The sequence below is a fragment of the Cibotium barometz genome, chromosome 43 (genome assembly GCF_041138505.1).
Source record: "Cibotium barometz isolate CiBa-2024 chromosome 43, ASM4113850v1, whole genome shotgun sequence".
Classification (NCBI taxonomy): Eukaryota; Viridiplantae; Streptophyta; class Polypodiopsida; order Cyatheales; family Cibotiaceae; genus Cibotium; species Cibotium barometz.
This window is the reverse complement of record NC_141088.1, coordinates 24,424,214-24,439,291: the sequence shown is the minus strand read 5'-3', so window position 1 is coordinate 24,439,291 and position 15,078 is coordinate 24,424,214. Positions and strand designations below refer to the sequence as shown.

The window sequence follows — 15,078 nt, the reverse complement described above, 5'->3', positions numbered from 1 at the left end:
CAAGGTCTCGGCCGAGGTCTTGACCAGTCTAATTGGTTCGATTTAAATGTTGAGCTTCCGGTACGGTGGATGAGGGACTAAAGAGGCGGCCTATGAGTGAAGCGCTAGGTGACCTGCGAAGGATCCTAGAGGGTGCTAACCATACGATGCTTGGGCTCTGGGTCGCTGAAGATACCCACACATACGTCGTGGAAGATATTGGATCAAGGAGTAAGAGTTGTTTTCTGAATTCGGGTATGGATTTGGTTGATTGACCTTGCTCGTCCTCAACGGATGAGTCCATGGCTCTTTTATATGGATCTGTTGGTTGATCTTGCTGATCTTCAACAACGAAGATTTTAATTTGATTTTTATAAGTGAATATATTGCTGGGTCCTATGTAGGTCCTATGACCTACTAGGAACTATCGAAAAGGCCCCTGAGTGGACAGGTGGTGAACGTTCTGGTTGCCAATGATGCCATAGGTACACCGATGAAGGAAAAATTAGAAATTAGGATTCAACTGGATATTTTGGAGGATTATGATCACTGATACTATAGTTTCATTGAAAGATTATTTTAAAGACAGTTGAATCTGTGAAAAAGACAATTTCATATTGGGTGTGTAAGTGGTGTGACTAGTTTTAAGTTTTCATGAATATCCGGCTAGTAGACCTGGGAGCTCTTTTCCCTGGTACCCGGGACAAAACCTAACCAAATTCTTAAATGGATCCCATCACTATAGTGGTTGGGCAGTTGGCTAACCCATGAGACTGGATGGGGTAGGTAAGACTGATGGATCCCTAAAAAGAGACTCAATTCTGTTATGGTACGATAGATGAAGTAAATCTCGGATAAAAATTGTTCTATGGAAAGGAATCAATGGCTGTGCCTCTCAATGAGGAAAAAAGAATCAACGGCTGTGTCTCTCAATGAGGAAAGCAGTATTGGTATCTATGATCCAAGTGCGTCTTTTCCTTGATTTGACTATGGGACTTACGGGTTTGGTCAGATCAGTTCAGTTAGTTAAGGCTCTTGACTATGTTAGAGAAAAATACCCTGGAGGAATCGCCCGTGCTTTCCGAGCGAGGGAAGTTTTTTTGGGTTCGAAGAACCGAGGGATTAGTCTGGATATACGTGGGTGAGGCCCGGAATGAGGGACCCTACCCCATGCAAGAAGTGCTACTTCCGCTGCTAGCACCCGAGAATTCGTTGCATGGTGGGGTGGGGGATCTTTCAAATGGCACCAACATTCCATTCCTTTGAACACATTGGTCACGTGTTGGAGCACCACATTGCCCTGTCCTTGTAATCCATTGTTTCTTCCCATCCTTGCCTTTCTTTCTGGATTTCATGCAATATAAGCAAGGGAACTCAGCAGCTGCTAAATTTGAAACACCAAACATACATTTCAATGTTTTCAAATCACTAGCAAGATGCCATTCTACCTCATATTCTTAAAATCCATTGACATGAAAAACTTCACTATTTTTTGCCGTCGTACAATATTTGGTATCTCTATTAAGTTTAAAAAAATCTTAAGTACTTCATGGTCCTCCTTTGGTACCTCAAATGCAGCAAGCCACCATATTTCATTCTCCGATTGCACATTGAAATATTTTGGATGTTTTGAATTGATGTTGGGATCCAACGCCCTATTCATTAATGTCAAGCTAACATGTTCAAGCTTTTCGCTCTTAAGTACTTCACTCTCATCAAGCTTCAAAACAAATTGAAGCTTATCTTTGCACTCTTCGATAAACATGTTGTAGAACTTCACCATTGTTGCTTGTAGCTTACATACATCCAATATAAAGTTATTGTCTACATGCAATTTGAAGGGCACTTCCTTTGATCCATACTTAAGCATCTGTGTATGTTCCAAATGTATTGGCTCACCAATTGTGTCTAAGACTTTTGCATTAAGATCTTTTTGTGCTTGCTTCACATGGAACGGTTTAGGGGTTGACACCACTCATTTGTTGTTAAGAACAACCTGAAACCCTACATCTCCAATTGCTTATAAATCATAGCATACGATTCAGAGCTAATCCCTACCTTGCCACATATGTCTTGAGCATCTCTAGCTGTGAAGGTATTGCTTACTTCCTTCAAGCGTACTCTTGCAACATCATCACCAATGGTTTTTAATTTGGGGTTTTCCAATGTAGACTTCACCATACCTTTGCTTAGGACCTTTGCAATTGCATCATCAATCTCTTCCCTTGGGTTGGAAAACATATTCTTTATGTTTGCACATTGTGCATAGACCTACTGATTATATTGCCTACTCCCTTTGGTTAACTCATGAAGTGGTTTGAGTAGCCTCACACGCTCACGTGCTTCTTTGGTTTTCATTGAGGCTGCAGCAACAAAAGTCTTTGCAAGCATTGCTACCATATTTTTGTTCTCCGTCTCCAAACTCTGCATTTTGCAATGCAGTTCTTCATTGTCTACCTCGACAACATGCACCGCATTTTCCATAACATGCATCGCATCTTGCAAACTCTGATACTCTCTCTCCTTTTCACTTAGTGATTTTGTGAGCTCCTTGATCCTTGCATCCATGCCCATCATGTGCACTGAATAGATGTGTAAACACTATGAGCTTGCATTGCTAGCCTCCTAGTGTATTCCCATAACCTTGCATGGCCTTCACACACATACTTAATGAAAGATGTAAGCCCACTAAATTGTGGAGATCTTTGGGTAATTGGATTGGGTGGATAAATATACCTCTCAACCCAAAGATTGACATGTTTTTTCCTTACATTTCTCTCTTGTTTCATTATCTCTAGTTGCTTTTCACTTCTCATTCTCTTGTATAGTAGTGCATACTCGGGCTCCAATTGGAAGTGAATGTCTCTCTTTCTGTTCCAGTCTGTTGAAAATACAAGTGAATGTCTCTCTTTCTGTTCCAGTCTGTTGAAAATACAAGTGAATAGGGTGTGTGTGGGAGCAAGCCCTTGGTTAGTAGAAAATAATCAAAATTTTAGTTAGTTTTCAACTCACCTTTGTACCCCCAGCCAGTGGAGGAGTTCATTCTCCTTGCACACTTAAAATTAGCCCTACTGCTTCTAACCATAGCTAGCCATCTCAATGCTCTTCAAGCTCATAAACTCAATGCAGCAAACTGCCGACGGATGCAATAGAAATCGCGAATTTACCAGGCCCCGTTTTTCTGAAGGGGATTTGAGATTTCTTCTTGCTCAGTTCAAATGCCTCTAGTTCCTCTTAGCCCAAGGTGTTTTCAAGAATGATCTACAAGCTGGTGAAGAGAGAATTCAATTTCATCAAGTCTACAGTGAGATCCAAGCTCTTCATCAAATCTACAGGTGACTTTGGTAAAACAGAGATTAAGCTTTCAATATTTGGTCAAATCTTGTGTTTCTTGGCTTAATCCTCTACTAGACTCATTGTTATTGATGGCTTTGAAAGCATTTGAGCTCATTTGAAGTCTAAGGCACCAGATCTGGACTCCTCGCATACTCTATTTTTTACACACAAAACACTGGATTAATTTGCCAATCAGTGATTAATCAGTGCTAATCACTGTATTTTGGTGCAATTGAGGGTTCATATTAACCATTAGGTATCTGATACAGAACCCTATAACTTCTGATTGCATTCGGAGCTGGTTTGATACTCCAACCATTCTGTACAAATTGGTTAGCCTTGATTTAATGTAATTTCTGAGAAAATTATGCTGATAAAATTGTGATAATCATCATTTTGCATTTAACCCTTGGTTAATGCCTGTAAATCTCACTCAAAATCAAGATTATTCACAACCAGAGTTGCATTTGGGAATGTGCATGAGAATGAATGCTATATGCATTATGTATTAGGCACATTGCATCAGTGTAAATATGGGATCAGACACTGCCCTTGTCCAGAATAAGGCAAGAGGTAAGACCTCCCACATAAATTTGGGTTTGCATTGCATAATGACACAAGATAAACATAAAAAACCCAAAGGAACTGTCAGCAAAACATTTAAAAATGTTGCTCACATGGAGCAAGAAGTCCTGACAGCAGACAAGCTCATGGCCCCAGCCATGAAAGAAGAAGAATATCTCTTTCCAAGAAGAGGATCCACACCAAGAAGATCTAAAGAAAGACATGGACACGAGAAGAGAAGCTGCCCCAAGAAGACTGAAAGAAGAGACGGACGCGTGGAGAGAAGCTGCCACGACAAGAAGACTGAAGACAAGAGAAGATGTGAGGCTCCAAAGAGTGAGGAGCCATGTGAAAATCTCTGTGAGAGAGAGAGAGAGAGAGAGAGAGAGAGAGAGAGAGAGAGAGAGAGAGACCCCACAACCCAATGTAACTTGCCCCAACAAAGTAAAACCACCTCTGAGCCACCGATGATGTAGGCCATGTGGTAGACGTATGTGTGAGTACTTTAGTCAAGGTCGCGGGCACTTATAGTAGCCTTGGACACATAGAGAGAGAGAGTGTCAAGGACTATGGAGTTTAGGGACTTGAGGCACTGGTCGCGGGCTGTCAAGTAAGAAAGAAACTTGATACAGGGTCCAGGTGTGCTAAGTTAACTTGAGGGGAGGAATAGACATTGGTCGCGGACTATCAAGTAAGGGGAGGCAAACTTAGTATAGGGTCTAGGTGTACTAGGAGTATTCACTTGAGGGGAGGTGTTGAAAATACAAGTGAATAGGGTGTGTGTGGGAACAAGCCCTTGGTTAGAGGCTGTAAAAGAGGATGTGTAAATGTGAAAGAACATGTGAAAAGGTGAGAAGAATCTACTGGGAGAGAATAAAGGGTAGCATGACAAGATTTAGGAAGTGTGGAGATATTCTGGAAAGTGTGGAGATATTCTGGGAAAAGTGAAGAGGTGGAGAGAATCAGGGAAAAGAGGTGGAGTGAATCAAGAAGAAATCAGTGGGATTTGATGCTTGGATGTAAACTCTATAAATTGAGGCATTGCCCTAATGAGAATTTGCTGGTTTTTGAGTATCCATGCCTACATTAATCTATTTGTTAATTACCCACCAATTACATCTTAATTATTTACTAATCACTTTGTTAATGATGTTGATTCTAGTGTTTGATCCACCATAGCTCATCACAATGCCCTAATTTCAACACAGTCTACATCATAAAATTAGTATTTGGAAAAAAACACAGTTATTAACAAAAAATTAGCTTTGGACAAAACATAGGTATTAACAAAAAATTAGCTTTTATAATTTTGTACAACTCAAAAATTTAACAAATAACACAACTTTAACCAAAAATAACATTATTGAACACAATGTTAACCAGATATAACTTCAATATAACCTAGAACTAAATCATAACTTTCAATCAAAATAACACACTTGTTTTAAACAAATAACATAAAAATAATATCATAAAACTCAACTATTAATAATTTCACACATGACTAAATGACATTTAGAATAATAAGATAGTCAAAATAGAAAAATAAACATCATTAAACACAACTCTTAACCCCAAATTAGCTTTTATACATTTTCGTAACTCAAAAATTAACAAATAACACAACTTAAATGTGAAATAATATTATTAAACACAACATATAGACTTTAATATATCCCAAAACTAAATCATAACTATTAATCAACAATCATATTTCACCCACTTGTTTCACTGAGAAAATCACTAATGAACAATCCAAATAACATCATTAAACTCAACTATTATCTTCAATTTCACACATGACTAAATCACATTGAGAACAATAAGGTGGTCAAAATAGAAAAGAAAACATAATAACTTAGACAAAATTAAACCATAACAAAACAACATAACAAATAACAAGATGGACATACCTCCATTGTGCTCTTATTCTTTGATTCTTTTGCAGAGATTAATGAACATAAAGATGATTGAAGGGGAAGATGAATATGTGGTTCCAACTAAATGGCACCAAATAATCAACATACCCTGCAATTTCTCTGTTTACAGAAGAGAAGAAACCCCATGATTGAGAAGAGGGAAAGAAAGCTTTTGAGCATAGCTACTAAAGAAAACAAACAAAGATTTGAACTTTCTTTGAGGGAAAGTGAAAAACCTAAAGACATATCTCATCAAAGCATACTAAAATTGCCCTACATTGAAAACCCTATTTTTCTTATTCTAAAAATCTAGAGAAGTCTCTAAGTGACGAAAAAATTCATAAGCCCCTGTATACTTAATGAAAAATGACAAAAATTAATAGCCACCCTCTTAGGCCCAAGTTTATATTTGATGTTAACCCACGTTGAAAGCTTCATCATCACACTATCTTTTGGTCTCGTCTTGAAGAGTGGTCCCTCAGATGCAAAATCTCTATCAAATTTCCTAAGAAACTCTTTTGCAACTACTCATAATTGCACTCTCTATTATCTTGTGGGTCCATAGTTATAATCCCCCTATGCCAGCTTTGATCACATTAGACCTATAGTAACCAAGGTCTCCCAAATAGGATTGGAAAAGACATCACATAGGTTGTGGACCCAACCATTAGGTAGCTCATATGAAACTTCAATCCTGCTACAATTCCTAAAGGCTTAACTTTACATTGATCTTTGCCCTCAAAATGAGTATGTTCGATATTACTCAACCCTAATTCTTCCATTGTTTAATCTATCATTAAATTAATTATTGCACCACCATCTAATTATACACCAATGACTAAATGATTGCCTATTTCAATACTAGTGGTAGATGCTTCTAGATCCATAAAAAGATCAACGATATGAGCTCCTTTTTGGTTGTTCACATTGGGAGAGGGCTCCCTTTCACGCAATCTGTGTGGTCATCATCTTTGCATTAACTTCTGATATAATTCCTACATATCGAGGAAACATATATGAGTTCCACCAAGTTAGTAGAATTGGCACATCTTCTAATGTTTTGGCCACATATCATATGGATCTAACATGTGTTTATGCATTCTATTATTATTGAGTCATCTCTACTACACAAGCTGTTTAGGAAAAGGTGTCTCCCCCACATTGATTTTCATTGAAGGACTTTTCAAATGTATAGATTGTTTAGGGTGCTTCGAAGACTGATCTTGTAATTTAGAATTAGGTAGCTCTAGTTGCTCTTACTCTTGAATTTTTGTTGTGGTCCCATGTTTCTTATTATTGTAACCCATCCACCACTTTGCTAGATCGTGTGACTACTCCTACTAGAGGTGGAGTGTCAAAGGTCACCCTTTTAGGCATTACATTTACCTTTTTTGTGATAAAGATTTGAATTATGTGGTTTTAACAATTTCCACCAGGTTGGTAGAAGTATTGGGTCCTTCATCAACCATTTGCTTATCCTTTGCCTCCACTGAATTTTGATTCTTTTGGGGGTAATCATGTTCATACTAGTCTTCACCACTATAATTTCTACATATTGGAGTATAGTCTTGATGCTTAAGCTCATTGGGGAAAAAATTGGCAATATGTTCTGACTCCTAGCAATTCTTAGGTCCTTGTGGTATGCCCCCTCTCCCACTACCGTGAAATCCTATTGAGTTTCCTTTGGAAGGAAATATATAAGTAGTGCACATTAGCATTATTATAAGGGTAAGGACTAGATGTCCTTGGCTGTAGGTGGTCTGCCTTCTTGTGTAGGTAACCCACCTTGCAAAAATGCTTCTAAAATACCTCTTTGTATAAAAGGTTGGGGTGGGGGTCTGATCTCGTAGGTTGGGGTGGGGGTCTGATCTCGTAGGTTTTATTATTATGATCCATGAAATTAAATTTCATCGCAAGACCTTATCTTGCCTTTGTTCATACACTTGTTTTACAAAACATTGCTCTTTGTATGATTGTTCTTAAAACAATAAGTAAATAATTTACGTGGCTAATCTTGAACTATTCTCAATAATCCATGGGGCACTCCATAGCCAAGTGACCACACCCATGACACTTACCACACCAACTGTTAGATCTTGAAGGATGTTGATTGTTTGCTACCACCCCTTGTGGGGCAGCTTGAGAAGTCACGTTGTAAACATATTTCTCTTGGGATTTCACTGTATTAAGAATATCCTATAGGAAATTTCTCAAAGAGATTTCCACTAGCTCAGTCACTCTTACTTCACTCACCAATGGAGTTGGCAGTGTACTCCTCACGTATGGCAATTTATCTCATGAAGTGAAGGAGATAGTTGTTAGATTCTAGACATAGCACACGAGGGTGTCTCAAAATAAGAAAGACATTTGTCGGCAGCAGCGACTTGGCTACAAGCAATACATCGAGCATTCGATGCACTTACTTAATGAATCTTTGTATGAACATATCTTATTCCATATCCTCAGTGTTATTAATTGCACACACAATACTGTGCATACCTCATGGTATTGCCTATGATAGCTATCAAGCTCTTCTTATGCCATCTAGCTCTATATGTCATTTATAGCATTATCGGTGCTATATAGGACCGAGACATGCACCAATAGAGCTATTCCTCAAACATTGAGGAATAGCTCTATTGGTGCATGTCTCTGTGCTATATAGCACAAAAAATGCTACTAATATGTGCTATGAACTACACATAATACATATAGTATGCATATTTACTTCATTGCACAACCTTTATGGTGTATATGTCGCTATGCTGATAAATCTCTCTGGGCTATGCAGTAAACAAACTAACTAAATAGCATATTGACTCTAAATATATAGGCGTTATAATTATTTCCAATGAGCTAATAACTCAATCTGTGCTATATGGCATTATTTCTACAATTCATCTGTATATGGCTAGTGCACAAACATTGAGGAATAGCTCTATTGGTGCATGTCTCTGTGATATATAGCACAAAAAATGTTGCTAATATGTGCTATGAACTACACATAATACATATTGTATGCATATTTTCTTCATTGCACAACCTTTATGGTGTATATGTCCTTGTGATATATAGTAAAGAGAGTCTCCTTTATATAGCTATTCTGATGAAGCTCTTTGGGCTATATATATAGTAAACAAACTAGCTATATAGGATATTGACTCTGAATATATAGGTGTTATAATACCAATGATCTAATAACTCAGTTTGTGCTATATGGCATTATTTGTGCTATATATATCAAATGTATATATTAATACCACAGTAACTAAGTCTGTGTGCTATATGGCATTATCTATGTATGGGCTAAAGCAAGCGCTTAGAGCATGGCATGACAAGATTGCACAATATCTTGTCATGATTGGCTTTCGTATGGCTAATGCGGATCACTCTTATAGGCTTTTTACAAAATGAGCCACACTTGGCCACACATGAAGATACATTTTGGCCCTAAGGCCAAGCTTTGTGCACATTAAAATACTTCTTGTCCCTAGGGCCAAGCTATGTGCACAAAAGAGTATAGCTTGGGCCTAGGGCTACGCCGTACACATTTTTCACAAAAGAGATATTAGAAATTATGTGGGCAAGAGGATCTCATGGCAGCAATTAAATTTCTTAACATGATTGTCTATATACATTTTGATATATGTTTTTCACATGATGGATATGTATGACATTAATGTATAAACTTTAGGGTTTAGGTTTGCATTTGGAAATTTAATGTCATTGTCTTTTATGTATGCATATCTTTCAAAAATTTTACTCAGAAGAGAGAGAGAGAGAGAGAGAGAGAGAGAGAGAGAGAGAGAGAGAGAGAGAGAGAGAGAGAATATTATGAATAGATGGCAAGAACCACTGCTCTTGCCTCACGCACATTTGCTTTTGTTATATGTCCCACTGAAGTTGTTTCAGGTACACATCCAAATGGTTAGAACAATATAAGAATTTTTGCTTTTAAAATGTCTAGACTGAGCTGTTGTGGATCGTCCCGATAGCATATTTGTTGGCTAATGGACATATATGGAGGTATAAATGTACACTAACATTTTCCACGTCTTCATTTTCTAGATATTTTTTCATAAGTGATTTTGATTTGTAAAAAGGAACTACGGAGATGGCGTGACACAGCTATTGCTACACTTGGGTAATCGTGGCACTAGCAATTTTACGAGATATTACATCTTGCAGTTCTAGTTTGATGGAGATAATTATCTTATTATCTCACAACCTTTTTTTAGCTACCATAAGCCAATTTATCGTTTTCATTGAATACACTTATATTTGCAGATCGGCAGTTTTGCTTTTGTTGTGTATTGATTTTTTAAATCTTTATTGTTCAATACTTTATTTTGTGTCTTCTTTCTTTTGTAGGTCCATATGGTATAACAAACGTACGCAAGAGGATTTACGCGATTCCATGTGACCAAGATTAAGAATATGTTTGAACCAGCTTCTAGTAGTCGCCATTAAAAAAAAAGTTGGTCCTGCAAACTCGTATATATATATATATATATATATATGCCAACTCTATATATATACGAGTTGTATATATATATATATATACGAGTTGGCTGTGCAGAATCGTATGCATGCCTCTGAGAAAGTGCATAGAGAATAAGAGGTAGACAACTAAAGAGTAAACAAGTATGAAATTTATTGTATTTGCAATTTGTGTGTGTTGTGGAAGTAGAGGGAGAGAGAGGTATGCGGGTGATTTGTGTGTGGGGAGAGAGAGAGAGAGAGAGAGAGAGAGAGAGAGAGAGAGAGAGAGAGATCATAATCTATGTTTGAGAGGGTGGTATGTGGGTAATATGTGCACATAGAGATAGAGAGAAAGAGAGAGAGATCACAATCTTGGTGTGTATTAATTGTGTTTGGTGGAAGTATACAAAAGGTGTGTGTGTTTTGTGCAGTAAGAGAGAGTGAGAAGGAGAGAGACTAGGTGTTTGGTTTATACCTTAGTGTATCATTTTATTTCTCTCGCTCTCTCAATGTGCATCCCTCTATCTCTTTCTCTACGTCCAAGATGCCATATTTCTTTCCCCATCGACCCTGCCTCTCTCTCTCTCTCTCTCTCTCTCTCTCTCTCTCTCTCACTCACTCACTCACACACACACACACACTCACTCACAATATGCACACGCATGCATACACACACAATCATACACTCCACAATGCACACAAATAGGAAAATATAGTTTTGAAGTCAATTGTGTGATAACCTTTTCAAGTGGAGGTGGGTTATTTCACACCACAAGCCACTTTTTGAGTGGTGGTATGAAACATACCGCACGTTGCACCACATATTCTCTCTCCCTCTTTGACTCTCTAACGTGTGTACATACACACCCATAGCAAAAGCTATCATAAACTTTTGTTATGGGTGACGATAGCCTAGAAATAAATCTACCAAACCCCTACACTCTCACTATGTTCATTATTAGCCGTGAAGCGGTCGTGATGAAGAGTTGGTCCTGCTAACGTCGGGCGCTTCTTCTAGTGGTTAAAGGGGGTGGCAAGGTAGTACTCCCTCACCCTGTTCCAAAAAGAGGTTCGATCTCTTGGGGCAGACACCCAATTCTTACCTTACCCTCGGACAGCCAAGGGGAGTGCAAGAACTAGCTTCTAGTAGTTGCCAATTTTTTTTTTTAAGAGTTGGTCCTGCAAACTCGTATATATATATATATATGCCAACTCTATATATACGAGTCGTATATATATATATATATATATATATACGAGTTGGCTGTGTAGAATTCTGCCAACTGCTGCATCGCTTGTCAGTCTAGGGTTTTCATATCCAGTTTGATGTTTGCCTCTTTTCTGTTTCAGTTAGCTTGTTCTCCAAGTTTCGTGGAAGACGCTTCAGAGTATCATCATGGCTGCTGCACAGAAGACACTTGCCGACCTAATCTACGAAGGGGTACTTCCTGAAAGATATCAACCGAATTATCTGCGAAAGAGCACAGGCAAAACCAGGCCTATGGGAGGTGGAAGGACACGCTCGATGGTCCGAAGACGAAGAAGCTCGTGCTTGGTGGACAGAGAGGGCAAGCAGACAGTTGACATAGGTAGATGCATCCCAAACCTACCCCAAAGTTTTTCCTTTGCACGGTGTCATCAGGGGGAGGGTTTTTGATTGAATGAAATCAGGATGACATGTTTGTTAGAGTAGCTTTACCAGTAGAGGTAAAGCCACCTTGGCAATTCAAATTGTCAGCTGGTGATGGACATGTAGTGGACCTTCTCCAATCCCTTGATCCTGCACAGCGTGACAAAGTCAGGTTTAGTGTTGCTCAGATTTACCTGTACATGATTCTGGAAGAAGCAGAATTCGGGGTTTTGTGCTCTAAAGAACAGTATATCTTTATGAGGAGGTGTGGAAGGTCTGAAGACAAGGTGCTACAAATTTCTCGGACCTTTCAATGTGAGGATGAAGTAGGTATTCGGAGATGCCTGCTGTATATTTGTGATTGTGCACAATCGTCCCTGAAAATACCGAAGGCTGCTGTAGATGTGGCAGGGCCGACATCGCTTGGAATGAAACTTGTGACACCGCCTGGCCAAAGAAGGGATAAGAAGAGGAAGAAAACAAAATCTGACAGGTTTGGGGAAAAGAAGAAGTCTTCTAGGTCCTTTGCAAGTTGTGTACAGGCCAGAGGTGCAGATGAATGGACACCCTTGAAAGGTGGTTCAAAGCCTCTAGAACTCCCATATGAAAGGGTTAATGACTGGGAACCTCCCATGTTGTCAGCCCAAGCATCTATGGAGCCAACAAGTTGGAGAAGAGAGTCTGATTGTAAACTGGACCCGATCTCTTGGTTTCAAAAATTGGCTGAATTTGACATATTCTCGTTGAAGCTTGGCAAAGTCCTTTCAAGTGCAGGGAAGGTCATTGTCAGGGAAGGCAGTGTTGGGGGAGTTCCGGCGGCAATAAAGATGTTTGACTTTATAGATGGTAATGAGTTGCTACAGGAATTTCACAATGAAGTTCAAGCCTATCAGCTGTTGGAAAGCCTCCAAGGGCAAGCTGTACCAAGGATCCTAGCTTATGGATCTTTGTGGGGTCATTACATGGGGTTTTTGGCTCTCACCTTGGAAGGCCAAGCACTGCACAGAAGCTGTTTTCAATCTCAGCCTCATCTTATCGAAGAAGCGAAGAAATCATTGAAACTAATACATGCAGCTAATGTTCTTCATGGTGATGTAGCATTCCGCAATATGGTCTTGTCTGCAATGGGCCAGATAATGTTCATTGATTTTGGTAGATGTCTCACAAAGGTGGATGAAGAAAGTTGCTTGGAGGAGCTTGAAGACTTGGAAGAGCTATTGAATGAGTCACTATGAGGAGGTTGGTTCAGCCTGATGTAGATAGTTGGTAGCAGCCAATGTTTTGGGGGCTCTAAGAAAATACAGCACAGCACATGTTAGAATTCAAATTTTGCAAGGATTTCATTGTAAATAATTGCCTTTTTGGGGGGCTTTGAATGATGGAATGGCAAAAATCAAAACAGGTCTTACCAGAATGTCTCTATTTGTGGAAAAGCCTAAGTTGTCTTGTGGTTTCATCACTTGTTGAGTACTTGCATAACCAAGACATGCAGTGGCATGTGTGCATCAGCAAGCACAAGCACAACATGGATATATGTTTATATATGAAAAGGCAACATGAATAATGAAATGAAATGGGAAGTGCAGGGGGTGCATTGGATAATGAGAATTTCTGATCGAATTTAATGCTTGAAGGTGTCTTTCATAGAAAATGGGGACAAGCATGTCGTCCTATTTGTAATCCCATAAAGTCCCTAAATATCATGTGCAGGCCACTGGCCAGAGCTCACGTAAACTTATGCACTTTGTAACACTGAATAGACCGGCAATATGACTTCTTGTGGTAGCCTACTGTAATTTTGAGTGCACAATTGATTCAACATGCATACATGTATATGGTGATCAGCACTTTTGTGCTTTCAGAAAGGGTGTCATCTTACTAATCTGGATGCTTCACTCCCTGGATTCTTTACAGGATACTAAATACATAGTCAGATTCAAAACTTGAAAGACTTTTGAATACATGCTATCCTTGCTTGTTACAATGCTAAAGATTGTTGTCTTGAAATTAATCATAAGCGTTTGATATTTTCAATGGTAAATCGAGACATTGAATAAGTACTTAAAGCATCTCTTTTTTCTGAAATTCAATGTTGAAACAAGACACCATTTCAAGATCATTTTCAAATTCTCTATATGTGAGTTTAATGACCACAATGACAAGTCTTGAACCTATATTGACTCAGAGTGAAAAACCAACAACATTAAACTCAAGAAAACCATGGGAGATGCATTGCAACAACAAAGCTGCTTACGTGTACATTATAGATACGTACAAACAGAGTATATGGAAACTTGAGCGTGATTTTAAGATAGTCATAATACAACTCACTATTCTGTTTTGGCGTGTAGCAACACGACCATTTGAAAAACCTTTCAACTTAAATAGCAAGTGTGAAATTAATCATAAGCATTTGATATTTTCAATGGTGAATCAAGACATTGAATAAGTACTTAAAGCATCTCTTTTTTCTGAAATTCAACGTTGAAACAAGACAGCATTTCAAGATCATTTTCAAATTCTCTATGTGAGTTTAATGACCGCAATGACTAGTCTTGAACCTATACTTACTCAGAGAGTGAAACAAAACCAACAACATTAAAACTCAAGAAAACCATGAGAGATGCATTGCAACAACAAAGCTTCTTATTACGTGTACATTATAGATAGGGACAAACAGAGTATATGGAAACTTGAGCGTGATTTTAAGATAGTCATAATACAACTCACTATTCTGTTTTGGCTTGTAGCAGCACAACCATTTGAAAAACCTTTAAACTCAAATAGCAAGCATTCACATGAATAGGACAAAAAAACATTAAATGTTATCATTTAACCCAATTACGTTATAAATAAGGACATCTCTAACACTAGAGGCCAAACTGACACTGGCACTACAACAGAATGAGGGTATAGCAACGTATTTATAACTAGTAGGATACAAAGATGTCGGGCCTATTTCACTGCTAGAAACGTTGCTATTTTTTCTGCAAACAATGGGATTGCTGCTCAGCAGAGCAAAAATAAGAGCAAGAAAATGCTGTTGAGCAGCGAAAAATGCTGCTGAGAGCAGCGAAAATAAACCCACAAAAAAGGTGGGGCAGACTAGGGAGGTCTCACAGAACTCCCTAGTCTACCTGAGCTCTAAAAAAAAATTGTCTATCCAGA

General features: G+C 38.5%; 1 protein-coding gene across 1 annotated transcript; it reads left to right on the top strand.

Moving 5' to 3' along the window:
- The first annotated feature begins 11,949 nt into the window (after positions 1 to 11,949).
- On the top strand, positions 11,950 to 13,606 carry LOC147613712 (uncharacterized). Its single transcript, XM_086781206.1, has one exon. It carries the CDS (start codon positions 11,958 to 11,960, stop codon positions 13,143 to 13,145), a length of 1,188 nt encoding a protein of 395 aa, XP_086637332.1. The 5' UTR covers positions 11,950 to 11,957; the 3' UTR covers positions 13,146 to 13,606.
- Positions 13,607 to 15,078: the final 1,472 nt, after the last annotated feature.

Coding starts and splice junctions, on each gene's coding strand:
- LOC147613712 (XM_086781206.1), top strand. CDS start 11,958: ATGTTTGTTAGAGTAGCTTTACCAGTAGAGGTAAAGCCACCTTGGCAA.